This window comes from Malaya genurostris, chromosome 2 (genome assembly GCF_030247185.1).
Source record: "Malaya genurostris strain Urasoe2022 chromosome 2, Malgen_1.1, whole genome shotgun sequence".
Taxonomy (NCBI): domain Eukaryota; kingdom Metazoa; phylum Arthropoda; class Insecta; order Diptera; family Culicidae; genus Malaya; species Malaya genurostris.
In genome coordinates, this window is record NC_080571.1 from 5,464,924 (window position 1) to 5,483,836 (window position 18,913).

Below are 18,913 nucleotides of genomic sequence, written 5' to 3' on the forward strand. Positions count from 1 at the left end.
CAGACAGTAATTTTTTTTAAGGGCCGTGAAATACTTAGAGTATGAAGTGGAGCGAAGAAATGTAGAAAAATTCTCTCGCGGTTCATGCATTGAGAGACTCGAGTTCTTGTAGCATCTTCTACCGGATTGAAAATGTTGTATACAATATAGAAAAAAATCGAGCAGTTTCTGTAAAATTTTCGGCAATCACCAACACTGATTTAAATAATGTATGGCTGTATCGATATTTCCCAGAACAATTTCATGTTTCACATTGCTTCCGATATGAGATCTAAAGGGTGATTTTTTAAGAGCTTGAGAACTTTTTTAAACAATAAAACGCATAAAATTTGCAAAATCTCATCGGTTCTTTATTTTAAACGTTAGATTGGTACATGACATTTACTTTTTGAAGATAATTTCATTTAAATGTTGACCGCGGCTGCGTCTTAGGTGGTCCATTCGGAAAGTCCAATTTTGGGCAACTTTTTCGAGCATTTCGGCCGGAATAGCCCGAATTTCTTCGGAAATGTTGTCTTCCAAAGCTGGAATAGTTACTGGCTTATTTCTGTAGACTTTAGACTTGACGTAGCCCCACAAAAAATAGTCTAAAGGCGTCAAATCGCATGATCTTGGTGGCCAACTTACCGGTCCATTTCTTGAGATGAATTGTTCTCCGAAGTTTTCCCTCAAAATGGCCATAGAATCGCGAGCTGTGTGGCATGTAGCGCCATCTTGTTGAAACCACATGTCAACCAAGTTCAGTTCTTCCATTTTTGGCAACAAAAAGTTTGTTAGCATCGAACGATAGCGATCGCCATTCACTGTAACGTTGCGTCCAACAGCATCTTTGAAAAAATACGGTCCAATGATTCCACCAGCGTACAAACCACACCAAACAGTGCATTTTTCGGGATGCATGGGCAGTTCTTGAACGGCTTCTGGTTGCTCTTCACTCCAAATGCGGCAATTTTGCTTATTTACGTAGCCATTCAACCAGAAATGAGCCTCATCGCTGAACAAAATTTGTCGATAAAAAAGCGGATTTTCCGAATGGACCACCTAAGACGCAGCCGCGGTCAACATTTAAATGAAATTATCTTCAAAAAGTAAATGTCATGTACCAATCTAACGTTTAAAATAAAGAACCGATGAGATTTTGCAAATTTTATGCGTTTTATTGTTTAAAAAAGTTCTCAAGCTCTTAAAAAATCACCCTTTATATCCTATCCTAATCTAAGGTGGCGAAATATATAACTAGTTGAATTGATCATTGCTTAATTTGCAATACTGAAGTCAGTTTGAGTAATGAAATGTGACTTTGATCTTCTAGATCTAGATCAATTGTAGAAGGATTTCTCATAGAAGATAAATTAGTTGGGCTATTTGGAAATAAAACTGGTTAAAAACCAGCGGAGAATTCATCATAAAGAACTCGCACTTTCTGATTACTTCACGAGAGATGCTTAGCATTTTGAATCCTATTAGGAAAAAATAGATCGCTATCTAGTCCGTTCTTGCAGCTATCATTTGACTTATTTGCTCATCAACGCATGCGTAAACTCATCAAATCGTAAACATGCTGCATTTCAAATATGGATTAACATGAAATCTTGATGTTCGATTTTGGAAATCTCAAAATTTTATGTCCCAGAGAGTTAATTTTTTTCAAAAAGCAAATTGGAGTGCCATAAAATTTGAAAGTTTGACGTGATTTTGTTTGGTAAAATTTTTGTAATAATAGAAATTCTCTAAATTTGTACAAAACTTCTTGAGATTCTTTGAACGGATATATAGTTTTGTTCATCAATACATTGTTTCTGGTCAAGATTCCAATTTAACAGCATAAAAATGTAAATGTCATCGTTTGAATCTTCGTTTTATATAAACATGTGAAAAACTACAAATATTTATATACATTTACAAATTCACCGATATTTTAAGGTTTTCTTTTGATAGTAGGAAAATGGTAGTTGGGTAAAAATTGTAGCAATCAAATGATTGGTAAAAATATATAGATCATCGCTTTGAATTTCGAGATATTTACGAGATATTACGATGTAAAAAGTCTCACCTTTTCTGAGGTCATCTATCTACTGGTTTCATTATAACTCTGGGTAGACAATTTTTCGTTAGTTTCAGTGAATCTTATTTCTGGAGGTAGTACCTTTCCAATGGTGAACAAATTTCGAAAATCGGTTGACTAAGTGTGGAAGAGTTCAATATTTTCTATGTTTGTGCGTTTATGCCAAAGGAAAGAAAATAGGAAAGCAGATAGGGCATATTGGGTGCGTGAAAAAAAGCTGGAACGGGAAAGATCAAATTTTCATTGGTTTATCTTTGTGCTGGTTTTGTGCGGTACCCACTAATACCAAAACCTAAATGACTACAATATGTTTGCGGCCATAAGATCGTAAATTCGTTTTCGCCTGAGATGTCAGGATAGACATAGCACTTCGGTGTAAAAAAGTGCATTGTAAATAGCAATGACTTTACGTCTGCTTAGCGGATTATGTTGATCCGCGAGGTGGCATTAGCAGTCAACATAATCTGCTAATGCACTGATGAGCTGAATGCGAAACGTAAAACAATCAAAATAGTAATGTGCACTTTAGCACAAACCGGTACCCACGAGGTACCAAAACCTTAATGACTCTAATATTTTTGAATCAATCTATGAACTACATAAAATTCGAAGGTGTAAAGTTTCTGAGAGATTCGTTGAAAAATAGCTTAACTATGACAGCTCGAAGTAACCGTTCCAACTTTTTTTTAAGGATTCTTAGTGTCAGTAGGATCGAAGTATTAGCCATACAATGATTATAAATCGCTAAAAATCGGCTGCGAAATCTGTTGAAAGAGAAAGGAAAAATTCCACAAAAGGAATGTAATGCCAAGACTTTGCTTTTTTACGCGATTCTCCGGAATAACGAGTTTTTTTATACTGATTTTCAAAGCTAAGTAGTTATTTTTACTCGGATTTCCAAGATCACGCGTTTTTTACGCGGAATCCTAAAGTTATGAGGATATTCGAAGTTTTACGGAATAATAAGAATTCCATTCAGAAGTAGATCACGAGAGACAGAAATTTCTAAATTGTGGAAAGTTTCACATCTTATGAGTCGAAAATACAGTCAGATCCTGCACGAACACAGTTTTCCGGATAAACTGAAGTGGTTGGTCAAAGCAAGGATGGATAGAGTGATGTGCTACGTCCAGTATCTGGGACGCTCTCGAGTCCCTTCGAATCTCGGAGAGGAATACGGCAAGTGATGAACTCTCTTGTATCTTGTTCAATATTGCTTTGGAAGATGTGATTCGAAGAGCGAGGATCGACACGAGTGGCACGATCTTCCGAAAGTCCGTACAACTTTTTGGCTTCGCTGACGATATTGATATTGTGACACGTAACCTTGAGAAGATGACGGAAACCTACATCGAACTGAAAGCTGCAGCTAGGCGTATCGGACTGGCCATAAATGCGTCAAAAACAAAATACATGAGAGGAAGAGGCTCTAAAGAAAAAAACACTACGCCTCCCAACACGAATATTGATAGACGGTGACGACATCGAGGCCACGAGAAATGGCCTATGTTGGCAGAGGACCAACGCGCCCTTAATGTTTTCGAAAAAAAGGTACTGAGGACCATCTATGGCGGAGTGCAGATGGAGGACGGAGCGTGGAGATGGCGAATGAATCACGAATTGCAACAGCTGACAGTAGAGCTACCCATCGTACAGACAGCTAAAATCGGACGTCTACGATGGGCTGGACATGTTGTAAGGATGTCGGACGACAGTCCAGTGAAAATGGTTCCTGAATCTAAACCGACTGGGACAAGAAGAAGAGGAGCGCAGCGAGTGAAGGGTGATCTACGAAGCATCCGTGTCTTGAGTGGCTGGCGACGAGCAGCTATGAACCAAGTTATGTGGAGACGTATCCTTGATGCAGTAAATGACACCCCAGGACTATAGCTTTAGGTAAGGTAAGGTAAGGAGTCGAAAACACCCAACAACCCAGTCGAAAAGCACGCTAACAAGCACAAAACCTAACAAACAAATGACCGATGGCGCTTGCTATATACACTGGAGTCTCCGTTCAGAGGCTGAATTGCGCAAAAAACAAATTGTTATGAATATTGTCATAGATAATAAATAGTTTTAGAATTCTTAACATCCAAAATGGCGGCATTCGGTTTGTTGATATTCATTCAAACCGCCATATAGTTTGTATTTTTGGGACGGATTTCACAAGTAAGTACACTGAAGTCTTTTTTTATGCGAATTTACGTACCGCATAAAAAAAACCGCATAAAAAAAAACCGCATAACTCTGAAAATTCGCATAAAAAAAAACCGCATAACTCTGAAAATTCGCATAAAAAAAAACCGCATAACTCTGAAACTTCGCATAAAAAAAGACCGCAGAAGGGCAAACCGCATAACTCTGAAAATTCGCATAAAAAAAACCGCGTAACTCTGAAACTTCGCATAAAAAAAATCCGCATAACTCTGAAAATTCGCATAAAAAAAGTCGCGTAAAAAAAACCGCATAAAAAAAGACCTCAGTGTATATGGAATTATGTCAAATCAATTCCTAACCTTAATTTAGAAATCCTGGATGGTGACAAATAAATCGTTACGTATTTTTTAACTTTGAATCAATTTATGAATGAGTTTGATGATTGCATTTTAAATTTTATCGTAACCGGTCGTGCCTCGTACACAATCCCGTAATTTTTTGCTCTATTTTGTTTCACCTTATTTAATTATGTGGTAGATTATATTTGTCGGCAACAAGTAGTACTTTAGTATTATTGCGCCGTTTAAATTCTGTAAGTGAGCCATTGAAAATAGTAAAATAGTAAAATCAATCAACAAGTTAGTACGATTATCGATATCCGGCAGTGTGAAAGAAGCGAAGTTTTGGTGATCATTTTGTCTGTTGCATTTCATTTTCGGGTACTGTTTTTACACAATTGAAACGGGAGGATGTCATCCAGCAAACTAAATATTCCACACTCAATAGATTTGATTGAATTTAATTTCTACACCAAAAAGATTCACATATCTTTGACTTTATTACCACTTTGAAATTAGCTGTAGGTATGTTCCGAAGTAACTCAACATTTGCACAAATTTTTCCATCTCCAGTTCACTTTATCCTGCATTTCCATACAACCTCCATACGCTCAGCAGTAATTGTTTCTGCATTTCTCAGGAAAAAATAATTGATTTATTTGCTACTCGAACGAAGCATACGTGCGCGTCTTAATTTGATTTAGAACGCACTTTAGTAATACAATAAATTTATTGTTTTTGTTACACGGAGTTTGATATTTGTAAGTATAATTTTAACTAAGTTGTCAGTTGAATCTAACTAAATTGATGCAATATTAGTAATAGTAGTGTAGTAGTTGCAGTAGTTGTAATAGTAAAATGTTGAATGAGCGATTTTTCTCTGGTATAGCATTATCACTTGCGGTTTTATTTGGTATTGTTTCCATTTTCGTTATAGACTAAAATTATGTGAATAATACTGATGAAATAGTGTGTTTTGCTTGTTCGACTACTCAGTAATGTGACTTAGTGGAACGTAAAATTTAATTATGGACAACAACTAACCTAATATAACTAAAATCACAAATGAGTGGGTAATGTTATGAATCGAATGTTCTGTCATTAGTCTTGGTTTTAGTACTTTTCTCGCCTTGATTGCACCCGGAAGGAAATTCTCTCTCCATTCCCTCTCATATCATCGCAGACTTTGTTAAACTTAGGCATTTTTTCTAGCGACGAAATACTTTCATTAATGTTTGTCTAAGATTCTATTATCTTTTTGCCATTGTAAAGTTGGACAAGATAGCTTCCCATGGTTCTGGTACAGAGTGTTCAACAAACTATAAGAATCTGTAAAGTTAATTGAAGTTCATGTACCTTTCAGAGAAACACTAATTTTCTAGTAGCTTTGCCTCCCCTGCCTAGATCTCTGTCCTATTTCAAAACAAGACTAGACTTGATTTCCGTTTTAGAATATTTTCGGCAACTGTCTAATTTATTGTTCGAGACCGATTCGTCGCACGTTGAGCTCGTTCTTTTCGCAGCATCTCTGAAATCAGTCCAGTTTTACGGCGATCTAAATTATTGTGTAATGGATTTTGTCACTCTTCGCTGATGGCATCCTTTCGAGCCCGAAAGTTTCGCCAGGATCCGTTAGTACAGACACCCGGCCCGCGCCACCAGTCGTTGATGTCCTCGTACCATTTTGGTTTCTGGAAGGACGCTTCATCGTGCAGCATGGCACATATTCGGCACCAGAAATACGTATTAATAAATTCTCCTGTGCCTTTCCACTTAAAATATGAGTTGTACAGCTCTTCGTTCCTATCCAGAATGTTGAGATATTCCGCCAATTCTCTCGGCGAAGCAAACTCGTCCACGTGAATGTAGGATTTCTGAGGTGAACTAGCTTCGTAGTCCTCCGGGCGGGCACCCATAACGATCGGTAGAATGTTCCGGTTCAGTGCGTTCACGAAAAACTTCTCTGTGATGTAGTCCCTACAGTTTGAGTTTTCGAATGCCAGGTAAAACTTGTAATCTCGATCCAATATTTCGAAGCACTTTTCCGCCGTCGACCGGGAGCATTTGTACGTACCGCAAGCACCGTAAATGTCCACCTGACAATGGAAAAATCAATGATCAATAATTGAGGGATTTATTGTAAACAAATAAAACCGCATACCTGAATATGTTTTTGCAGCTCATGCGCATACTGTAGTCGGCCGTTTCGAGCACCACAGTTGGATACGAACCATGCCACTTTGCGCGTTTTGTTCAAGGCGTAGTTGCGATCTTGCTCAACTTGTCGGATTCGCGGATCAAAGTATTCCCATTTTTCGTAGGGTGCCACTACGTCACTGTCTTTTCTAAGAATGAAGAATAGTTATAGCATTGATTAGTGTCTTTGATTTTTTAAATTACGTTAAGTTAAGTTAAAAACAGTTTTAATCAGTTGTATCAGCAAGTGGGCAATATATTCAGAAGCTCCAGGAAGATTCCTGAATATTACTTAGGCCAACGGTGTCACTGAATTAAGGCAAACCACACGTGAAAACCTGGAAATAATGTTGAATTGAGGCAAAGAGTAAATCAGATACTGAAAAAAACAAAACAAAACCTAAAGAACGGTAATTGCTATTGACTTCAGAAAGAGCAGTATTCGACTATCAGGAAGCGAAATTGTTTGAAGAGGTGAGAGAACTGCAGTTGAACAAATCGGATAATGCAATGTACGTGCAGTTTACGAAGGAACACAAATTGGAGGTAGAGAAGTACGCTCAGACTAGAGACTAGACGTTTACTAGTTCGGTTCAACTAATCATTGAACAGCAATTGACGGTGAACCTAGTTCACCGGGGGGTCCTAATTGAACGGTACATACAAAATCACAGAGCATTCCATCTTAAGTTTATCTTTGTTATCACACCACAAGAAGGTTCAGCACTCCTAATACCAAGCCTAAAAAAAGTTGCGCGGAGATTCACGCCTCAAAAAAAGTTGAAACGATAACTTTGAGCTATCATAGCTCAGTTGTTACTTGACCAATTTTGATAAATTTTACACTCACGAATTTTTCGAAGTTTGTAGTTTATTTTAAGTATATCATTCTTGAGGATCGTTTAGGAAAAACTAATGAAACCTGATTTTTCTCGTTCCAGGTTTTTTTTCAAGCTCAAAATATGCCCTATCTGCATTCATGCGGCACCTGCATCGCGAATAGGATATTGAGAACTTTAACTTTACCGAGTCATAACTTTGTTGTTAGTCAACCGATTTTCGAAATTTGTTCACCATTGGAAAGGTACTACTTCCAGTAATTAAATGCACTGAAACAAACGAAAAATAGGGTTGTCTACCTAAAGTTATAATGAAAACTTTAGATGGATGTCCTCAGAAAAGGTAAGACTTTTTACAATGATCGTAAATATCTCGAAATTCAAAGCGATGACCTATATATTTTTACACATCATTCGATTGCTAGTGATACCAGCTACAATGTTCGCCCAACTACCATATCTGAACTATCAAAAGAAAACTTTGAAAAATCGATGAATTTATATTTATAAATATATGAGTATTTAATTTTTTTCACATGTTTGTATTTAACTCAAAAATTAAAGCGATGACATGTACATTTTTCTGCTCCAAAATATTGGAATCATTACCAGAAACAATGTATTGATGAACAAAATTATATATCCGTTATGTTAGAAATTTATTATGAACAAAATTTACAAAAAAACTGAAACTTGGATTTCACTGACCATTTTTAAAATTTTGGTAAATATACCTAAACTCTAGAAATAAATATATTTATGTATTGGACAAAAGATTTAAACAATTTTTATGCACATCCCAAACTCAATTGGATTTTGTTTTCGGTTTTCCGTAGAATCTAAAAAAGTCGGTAGAAGATCGGAAATATCAAAATTTTAAAATTGCCATCCGTATTGATTTCATCCATTTCACACCATGATTTTTTGATTGGCCGAAAGCCATAAAAAAGCCTTGGTATTACATTCCTGTAGTGGAATTTGACCTTCTGTTTCAACAGACTTCGCAGCCGATTCAGAGTGTACAGAACCAGTGCATGGCTGGTGCTACGATTCTACTGGCACTACGAATCCTTCCAGGTTGGGGCTCGAACATACGACAACTGGTTTGTAAGACGAGCGCCCTATGCATTGAACCGCCAACCCGGGACGGCCGAAAGCCATGCACAAGCTCTTTTAATCCTGAAGTCAATGTGAGCAGACCAATTCAGTTTTGAATCAAGAAAAACCCCGACGTATTTAACTTGATCGACCACAGTGACCTCTGAACCGAAGAATTGTAACGGACGAGCTCCTGTGAATATCCTACGATGAGTGAAAAGCACCATTGATTTTTTTTGCTCCGATTATAGAGGTTTTAACCTTAAGGTCATTCGCCTCTTCGGGCCAGAAAAATCTTCTGACCCTATGTGCGGAGATGGGAATCGAACCCAAGTGGGCTGCGTGAAAGGGCATCGACTTACCCATCACGCTATACCCGTCCCTTAACGCACCATTGATGTTTTGCCCGGATTTACAGATAATCCAACCTGACAACACCATTGCTCAACAGATCGCAGGGCTTGCTGCATTAAATCAAAGAATTATGCCGTAAGTCGGAAATCCAAGGTTATTAAGTTTGCTTAACAAACCATCAGCGACTAGGTTCCATAGAAGTGGGGATAGTACACCACCTTGAGGACACCCACAGACACTCAGCTTTCTAATCTCTGCTTGCCGAAGCGATGAACAAAGAAGTCGAACCACCAGATTTTTTTTTATTTAATAGATATTTTATTCAGGCCTATTTGCGTACAAGCTTTACGTGGCCGATTTAGCTGAGCTTTTAGATAAATTTTTTTTGTATTGGATCTCGTTGTCCCCCTTTTTCTAGGGGGAGAGGAGCTTCCATTTTTCTCCTGCGAGGATTGAGGGGCAGTTCGTTCGTGGTTCGTATCGTCATCCATTGCCGTGGTATTTTTGTTGATTTCGTTGCTAGTTGCTGTAGATGCGCCTTGTTGTACATTGTTTGCAGTTGCTGGTTGGTTGGATGGTAAGCTGTTAACTGCAGCTGGTGTACTTTGTTCTATAGGGGTTACGTTGGATGGTTTCGTTGAAGGGGATACTTCCCTGTTGTTGGTGACTGTCACAGGTTGTACTGTGGTTGCTTGGGTTGGTGTAAAGGAAGCACCGTTGTCCTTTGGTATAGTTGTCTCCTTGTCCGGTTTATCACCGTAGTGAACAGCTTTTTGGCAATATTGACATGTGGCCATCTGATTGTCATAGGTAACAGTGATTTGCACGGTATTCTTGTATCCTGACCGAATGTCACATAAGAAGGTATAGGCCTCCTCAAGCGCATGCGTAACAAACGTACGCCATTTAGAATACCGGGGAAAAAATTCTTCCACTTTTCTTTTTCGATAGAGAGAATCTCTTCGTATTGGGACATAGTTGCGCGAATATAAGGATCGGGGACGCATGAGGGTAGATCATGCACACGCACTTCTATAGCATTATCTTCCATATATACTGGAATGTTGTACTTGATATTTTCATGCTCCACATAGTGCACATTATTATTGTCTTTAGCGAATTGAATTGCATCCAACTCTTTATAGAACTGGATATAAACAACATTATTGGTCTTATTGCATTGAAGTAAATGCACACGTTTAATGTCAAGATGCATTTGCTCCTTAAGCAAACCTTCAAGTTCTCGTATCGAAGGTCGAATTTTGCACTGCCTGAAGTCAACAACAATTGTATTCTTTCGTGTCGGCGGTAGCTTTTGTTCGTTTGGTTTACTCATTTCGAGATCGTTCTATTGTTCACTACACAATACTATACTTGATTTCTTCTGTCCCGAACGTAAGCGGTTTTGGTTTATCGACTGACTTGGTTGAGATGTTCGAGCGAACTGACTACTACCAGAATTGAATTGAAAGACACGTTATCAAAGGCACCTTCAATATCTAGGAAAACTCCCAAGTATGCATGCACGAGGCATTTCACGTGGATTAGTCATACCGTTCTTGTTGAAGGCAACGAAGACTGGGTTTAACGACCTTCTTCAACGTAGAAGTTTCCTTTTTGGAAATATGGTTCTTGAACCAAAGCTATAGAAGCTTTACTTTCTTGCAGAAGTCTGGATAGATTCATAGTTGCTGTACGTTTATGCTGGAGATTGATTTGTGCAACTCTAACCATTATCAATTAAAGTAATGAACACTACATCTCCATCACTTATCGTACAACAACCAGCAGAAATCAAATATATTTGCGTATATCGCCTATAGCGAACCATGGAAGGATTATGTTAAATGCTTCAATCATTTAAATCCCACGAGTTTCGAAGAATGAAATCGTCCACTGTGCCAGAGCTTTGCGTAACACAGTAAGGGAAAACCCCAAGATATTCCGTTCACGACTGCATTTTTTAACCTCCTGCAGCCATTCAGTCATCGTTACGGAAATACACCTTGACTTTGGTGTTCCTATTTTTGTGGCCTTTTACGACATGGAACAGGAAACCCGTGGATCAATTCTTGGTAAAAAAAATAATTCCGCCGGATGCCACACGGCTTACCTGTTTGGTGGACTTATACCACCGGCACAGGTGGACCGTAGCGTTATTCTTAGCCAGTTGGGAAACCGCTACCGACACTACACCGCTATCTAGGCTGCTCGAAAAGTGAAGTTGACATTGATGATCAACTTCCATGGGTGGCCATTGGCCCATTCTAGTACAGAGTAAATAAAAAAAAACGCTTATAGTAAAATAAGACATATTCACGTATTGAATTACAGGTATTTTTGTGCGTCCCAATTTACCGGACGACAACCCAGGGAAAATTCAATCTGAATTCCGGTTGGCACAAGCACAGATAACAGATATACAGGCTCGAACAAAATTTTTCCAAATCATGTGTAAATTTCAAATTTGCTATACGTTGGAAACACTACTGCCACCTACTCGACTATTCGCCGCGATCTTTTGAAACGTTCCACTACGTTCCGGAACGATAACAAAATCCTCCCGTCTGTTACATAAATATTCGAACTATAACAATTTTAACACTTATCACACGATTTCCTGAGAGAAATTTATTTCCATGTCGCATAAATCACACGAGAATTCGATCGGAATAAAACAATAATAAAATTGCATTTTATTCAACAGCAAAACAAAAATCTAGCGTGAAGTGAATGTTGCCCCCAAAAATGTGGCTCAGTGAAAGCGACATCCAAATCGTGGTGGCACCTCGTGTCGATCGTGGTGACATCTGCAAGTGTACGTCACGCTGATTGAGCAAATTTTACACACAGTTCATATGTGAGACTGTACCTATATCTGTTATCTGTGGCACAAGTAAGGGTGGAGTACAGCGAGCGAAGATTTCTCTCTAAGCTGTATCAACGGATAGGCACGCTAAGAAAACACTCTGCGGCGTAAAGTCAATTTGCACAATTTTTGCATAGTCTACAGGGTCCGGCACTCGAAGTGTAACCAATTAAAAAGGCCATAAATTTAGTTTGGAAAATTACTTTTACTTGATTCAAAGTTCAAAATGTGTAAAAATAATACAAAATTCAGAATCAATTCACTTTTGCTCGATATGACCACCTTTTGCCTTGACTATGGCCTTGAGACGGTCAAAAAACGAATCGCAAGCTGCCCGAATGTGACTTGCAGGTGTATTTTGGCCCACTCGCGGACAATAACTTTTTTCAGCGCCTCGAGACTGGTGTATCTTTTAGTTCGGACTTTGCTCTCCAAAATGGCCCAAAGAGAATAATCCATTGGATTCGCATCTGGTGAATTCGAGAGCCATTGTGTGGACGTGATGAAGTTCGGAACGTTGTTTTTCAGCCATTCCTGGTTCACTCGAGCTTTGTGAGACGGTGCCGAGTCCTGCTGAAATGTCCATGTTCTGCCACCGAAATGTTTGTCTGCCCACGACTTCAAAGCAACCTCCAGAATACTTTCCCGATAATATGTCGCATTTACCTTGACGCCAGGCTCAAAGGTCTGAAGTTGGTTACACTTCGAGTGCCGGACCCTGTACCTTTACGAAAAAGGGAAAATTCATTTGACTTTTCTCCAGTCAATTTTAATATATTCTTTTCTGAGATAGATCGTTTATATATAGAAATAATGATCATCAATGCAATCAGTTTGGTTTCATAATTTGATTCTAAGGGCATAAGAATTCGAGTTAATTATATCTGAAGTGATGAAATTCAGACTGTGTGAACAAATATGCACATTATACTGTGATGATGGTTAGGCCCAAAATTCAATTATATTTAGTAGATTAACAACGAAGGCTACAGTATTCACTTTTTTTTCTGTTCCATTTTGCGCGTTTATGTGTGACATTTCCGTAAACTCATTCGACACATTGCCTACCACCGCATAGGCAATGCAAATAGTTGTTCACATACAAATCATTTAACGAGCTAGAATTGATACAGAGCACGTGAATCTTATCACTGAACCGTGTAATAATTAGTACCGGCTCAAACATTCAATGGCATCGGAGCGGAAAAATAGTAACATCAGTTGAGTTACCTGTATGTGGCTGTCCAGTTGAACACATCCGGGAATTTGACATGTTGCGTGTGGTATGGGCACTCCAGGAAGTACATCATGTAGATCTGTCGAGCGGGTCGTGGAACGGCCGGTGGAATGTAGTGATCTTTGAACAGGATCAGATCGGCCATGGCAGCTTTTTCCCGGGCAGCCGATATGCTGCACGTCGACACCGGACATTTGGAGTTGAGGAACACATCACGACCGGCTTTCACGTTCCACGGTCCTAGTCCGTTGTAGAGTAGGATGGTTTTCAACTTGCCCTTTCTCTTGATGGCCTCGTAGTTCGGTGGAACAAACATCAGCTGGTTGGTGATCCGGTCACCACGCTGTGTTTCCGATGGTAGCAATCGAGCGATGCGTTTGTTGGTTTTCCGATTCCATCGGACCGGTTTCGGATAGCGAACTCCGTTGGAAAAGTACCATGGCCGCTCGCCGAAACTCAACTCACTTAGACTGTGCGGTGACAGATCGTCCAACTGGTAGCGAGCATCGGTGTCATCCTTTCTCAACCGATCCAACCCGTTGTCGTCCGTTGCGAAAGGCAGCTGAAAATTAGGGAAATGAATTAGTTTAAAGTATTTGCCATTTTACATGAAATCTGTTTCCACAATGGAATCAAAACGAAGTAGTTTATTACCTAAATTTTTGTTGCACATAACCTGAAGTGGAGCATTGTTTAGTCATTGAAAAGACCATGCAATGCAACCATTTTTTGGTGCAATATTTGATGTGAATGTTTTTACCTTATCAGTTGTGTGCAGGATACCATGCCTGAATGCTTTGCAATTGATTGCACACCTGCAAAGCTGCAAAGTAAACTAGCAATTGATATTAGAGCAGTATCTATACTAAATGCAAATATTTGCTACAGTCAGGCAAGTATCCAGAGGGGTATTCTAGAGTCTGTGCTCCTTCAGATTACACCGTGAAATAGTGCTTTCGATAGTTTCGTGATGGTAGAACTTCTCTACCGATAAATCTCGCTGCGGCAGGCCTGGTAAAGCCGTACGAGCTAACAGATGCAGCCATTAGTACTGAACGTACACACAAAAGTATGGACAATGTTCTGCAATGAGAATGATTCCTGCCGCTGGATGCCGCTCATGCTTATTCAGGACCAAAAAGACGTACGCGAGCGCACTTCAGAAACATGTTTGGCAATGGAGATTCAGATTTGATTGTACTTTTGATGTCTGTTGTTAACTGTTGACGAAATCTGGACTCATTATTTTTTGCCACAGAACGGAATGGTTACCGGACAAAGAACTGAGGACGGCTCGAGTACCCAAAAGGAAGACTCAATAGGCCAGAAAGATTATGAGGTTGGTATTCTGTGATTGTCGTAGTATACTTTTGGGGAACTACCATGAGCAAGGAAATACAACCGACTACAAGTATTAGCACTATTTTCGGAAATTCGGTTGAAAGGTATGGCAAGCAATATGTTGCTGTGGTTTGATGTCAACGATTTTTCACACTACCGGAACTATAAATGCAGAAATCTATCGATCTGAGTGTCTCCAGAAGAGATTGCTGCCTTTATATACGAAGCATAGTACACCTCCACTATTTTGACCGGATTTAGCGTCGGCTCACTATGCCAAAACCACTCTCAATTGGCTTGGGGAAAAGGGTATAAATTTCGTTGAGAAAAATATCAATCCACCAAATTGTCCTCGGCTTCGACCGATCGAACGTTACTGGGCAATCGTGAAGAGGGTCTTGAAGAAGGCTGGTAAGGCAGCTGAGAACATGCATTTGGGCTCAAGCGTCCAAAGATCAAAAGTTGATGAAGAGCGTTCGATCAAAAGTTCGAAAATTCGTGAAAGAATAACTTAAATTTCTTCCGGTTTTCATTATGCTCAAGTTTAAACTCGTACAATAAAGGATCAATTTTTAGTTTGAATAAAATATCGTTTTGATAATTTGAAAGAAAAATTTGTGGATAGCTTATTTTCGATACACTCCCTATATAATAGTTGATTCCCATTTCCAACCATCTGGAATATTTGCCTACTCTATTTTCCTATATTAGGATTACAAGAATAGTTAGTTTGAACAAAAAAGTGATAACGAGTGTTTGTTATTACGTGAATAATTGGGGTGAGCCCGCCACTGTTTTTGTGGGGTAAGACCGCTATGGTATTTGATTTATTTTATGGTCCGGGTTTAGACTTGAGTCATTCAACAGATGCCACAGAATTATCAAAGAAAAACTAGTCGTGTAAGTAAATCGGAGCCAACAACAGTTAAATATTGTAAAACATTGTCAAAACGTAACTGCACCTAATGTAAACAATAACTCAATTCATCTAAAGTGAGATAATGCCTTTAGAATATATTTTAATTTAAACATGACTTTTAGATTAATTTGTTTTACCTTTTTTCATAAATATAAAAAATAGGTACAGAATTCGATCTAACTTTAGAAAAAATTTCAGAGGCCCTGAGGGCCGAGTGACATATACCAATCGATGCAGTTCGACGAACTGAGCAAATGTCCGCGTGTGTGTGTGTGTGTGTTTGTATTTGTGTTGACAACAAAGAGGTCGAGATCTCAGAAATGACTGGACCGATTTTGATCAAACTAGTCGCAAATAAAAGGTCTCCCCGTCAGGTCTGCTGAACGCTATTGAATGGCTTGGAGACCGGATGTTTACTTTTTGAGTTATGCAAAGTTTTATGTCAAAATTTTCTGTATCTGTCACAATTGACTTTAAAAAACAGCATATGTTTTTAGACTTAGATTCCGCACGGTAGTAGCTGTCCAACAAACTGCAGATTGTTAAAATCCGTCCATTTGTAACGGAGATATCGATATTTTTGTGTAAGCGACTTATCCACCTATTCCTGCAATAGAAGTTATGCTTGGGAGCAACGTGAAACACGATTTTTTATACTGTTACATAAAATTATTTCTAAGTATCAAAAAGATTGTGTACAGCATCCTTTTTCATGACATATTTCACCGGACCGATTTTAGCACGGTCCGTTTTTGGCAACATAATCGTTCGAATATGACATATGTAAACCAGATGATGGCCGCATATTCGAGTTGAAAGCAATTCCATAATTATATTGATTTAAACTCCATAATTATATTGAGATGACTCAACCGTTTTCTACAAACTCATATTCATATGAAAAGTCATATGATCTCAAACAAAGTTTCTGAATTACGTTTGGATCCGACTTCTGGTTCCGGAACTACAGGATGATATGTGAAACGGAATTAGAATAGTGTAACTTATTTTTCTCGTTAATGGCTGAATCGATCTAAGATTCAAATGAAATCTAAGAACCATCTAAGATTCAAATAAAAGGTCTTAAGATCCTATAAAACATCTTGCTTTCTAGTCAGATCCGACTTCCGATTTAAGAGATACAGGGTGATTAGTATAAAAATGTCCATTCCATATAAATTAATCAGGTTTATCGGGTTTGCAGATTTTGATAGTCGATAACCAAATAAACTTATTTCAGTTTTAGCGGTATTCACGATACGATTTGTCAAAGATGTCTACGCTGATTTTCAAACATTTTGAATCAAACGTAAACTACACAGCAACTCAGGTTGATTTAACTGACTTCGGCTACCCGATTTTCGAATTCTGGTTTCAGTATCGAATCGTTTCTCAAAGCTCAAAATTCAAATTAGAAGACTTCTGGTCCCATATAAATTTGGTGTATTTTATCCGATTCTGGAATTACAGGGTGATAAGTTTTTAAAAATCAAAACTATATGGCGGAATTACAAAACCACCACGTTTTCCACGTTAAACCCTCAGAACAGTTTCAATATTACATTTCATTTCGACACAATGTAGTTCCATTGTAAACGTCTTCTTGAGAATACCTTATGATCAAAAAAGAACCGGAATTTTCATTTTAAAATTCCCGCGCTTGTCCAATCGGTAAACTTTTATTCTCTCAACGTTGGCGACACTTTTATACACATTCTGTCGAATTTTGACGCATATCGTACGATTAGTTTTTGTTTGGCGTCTATACAAAGAAGTTGAAAAATGTTCGTGTGGCGATTTTTATAATGGATGAAAATTTAGAACAAATTTTGTGTTGCTAATGGTTAAGTGTTCCGAAAACGTTGAAAATGTTTGAAAATGTTAGGTTAGTGTTCCGAAACGTTGAAAATGTTAGAAAAGGCCTTTGGTGAATCGTGTCTAGGAAAAACACAGGCATACGAGTGGTATAAACTAGAGTGACTATAATCAGAGTGGCGACAGCTGTTCGTTTGGAATGACAGCTCCCAGGTCCAAACGAGCAAACGACCTGTCAATTCAATGTAAAGCTAATGGAATGTTTTGAATTGTTGCCAAAATTACGGATGAGATGTCGTCACTCTGGTTATAGGCACTCTAGTATAAACGCTTCAAAGGTGGTCGTACAAGCTTGGATCATGATGAGATCCCTGGCCCCGAACAACATCTGTAACTCATTCGTAACCGAATGTTCGAAGTGAGCACACGCGTTTTTTAACAATCGACATCGGTAAGACGAAGGTGCCTATCACAGCAGAGGCTGTAGTATAGGCATTAAATAAAAGTGATAAAAAGTAGCATCCCCGCAAGTGAGTTCTGTCTGTGCACCGGTTTTGTATCGGTATCAACAGTAGACGCTATTGTGCTATCCTCGGGCAGCAGTTATTTCTATTGTTTGCTACCCGCATCGCAGCAGCCAAATCCTGAGTCAAGGTCACGCTGAAGCACAACGAAGGAGTGAAGGAGCAACTCACCTAACAGCTTACCGTGACATACTGTTAAGTATTTTCTCAAACTTTTTCTTTCAACTTTTACTATTTATATATTTTCTTTTCATTTTATTTCTTTCTTTCTCATTTCAAGTGCGGGAGACTTCTTTACTCCCGCACTTTAAATATGAATATTGATGACAGTGGGGGTGTCTCGGAGGAGGGCGAAGCTGAACGAATGAACGAAGAACATTTAGAGGCTGAGTTTGATTCCGAGATGCCATCTACCCCTCCTATACCATCTCCCCCTCCGATACCATCTCCCTCTCCGATGCCATCTCCCTCTCCGATGCCTCCATCTCCCTCTAAGATATTGCCTGCCCGCCAAAAAGTTTACCAAGACGATGGCTCGGGGGGTCCGTGGGTGGTATACTTCCGGCCCAAATTAAAGTCTCTCAGAGTTTTAAATATTGCTCGGGACCTGGAAAAACATTACTCGGCAATAAAAACAATAGATAAGGTTTCGCCAAACAAGTTACGCGTTGTTGTGTCCGACCTGAAGCAAGCAAACGGGATTGCTACCAACGAGTTGTTCACGAAGGAGTACCGCGTGTACGTCCCGTCTCATGTGGTGGAGATCGACGGTGTGGTCCGTGACGAAAGTCTGACAATCGAAGATCTGATGAAGGACGGGGTAGGCCGTTTCAAAAACCCCGACCTTCAACCAGTGAAAATTTTGGAGTGCAAGCAATTGCACTCCAAATCGATAGATGGTAAATTTTACCAATCGGACTCATTTCGCGTGACTTTTGCCGGATCTGCACTTCCAAATTATTTGGTAGTGAGTGGAGTTCGTCTACCTGTTCGGCTGTATGTACCGCGGGTAATGCATTGTACAAGCTGCAAACAGCTAGGTCATACGGCAACCTATTGTTGCAACAAACTGCGATGCGGCAAATGCGGAGAGGCCCATGAGGACGATCTCTGCAGAAGAGCAGTGGAAAAGTGTTGCTACTGCGGGGAGAATCCTCATGA

General features: G+C 39.1%; 1 protein-coding gene across 1 annotated transcript in view; it reads right to left on the reverse strand.

Moving 5' to 3' along the window:
• Positions 1-5,005: 5,005 nt before the first annotated feature.
• LOC131427517 (glycoprotein 3-alpha-L-fucosyltransferase A) overlaps positions 5,006-18,913 on the reverse strand; it is a 30,421-nt gene continuing 16,513 nt past the window's right edge. Inside the window, exons 3-5 of the mRNA XM_058590778.1 lie at positions 13,147-13,715; positions 6,722-6,905; positions 5,006-6,656 (exon numbers count right to left, since the gene is read on the reverse strand). Coding sequence (XP_058446761.1) covers positions 6,141-6,656; positions 6,722-6,905; positions 13,147-13,715 — 1,269 coding nt within the window. The 3' untranslated portion in view covers positions 5,006-6,140. The remainder of the gene's footprint in view (positions 6,657-6,721; positions 6,906-13,146; positions 13,716-18,913) is intronic.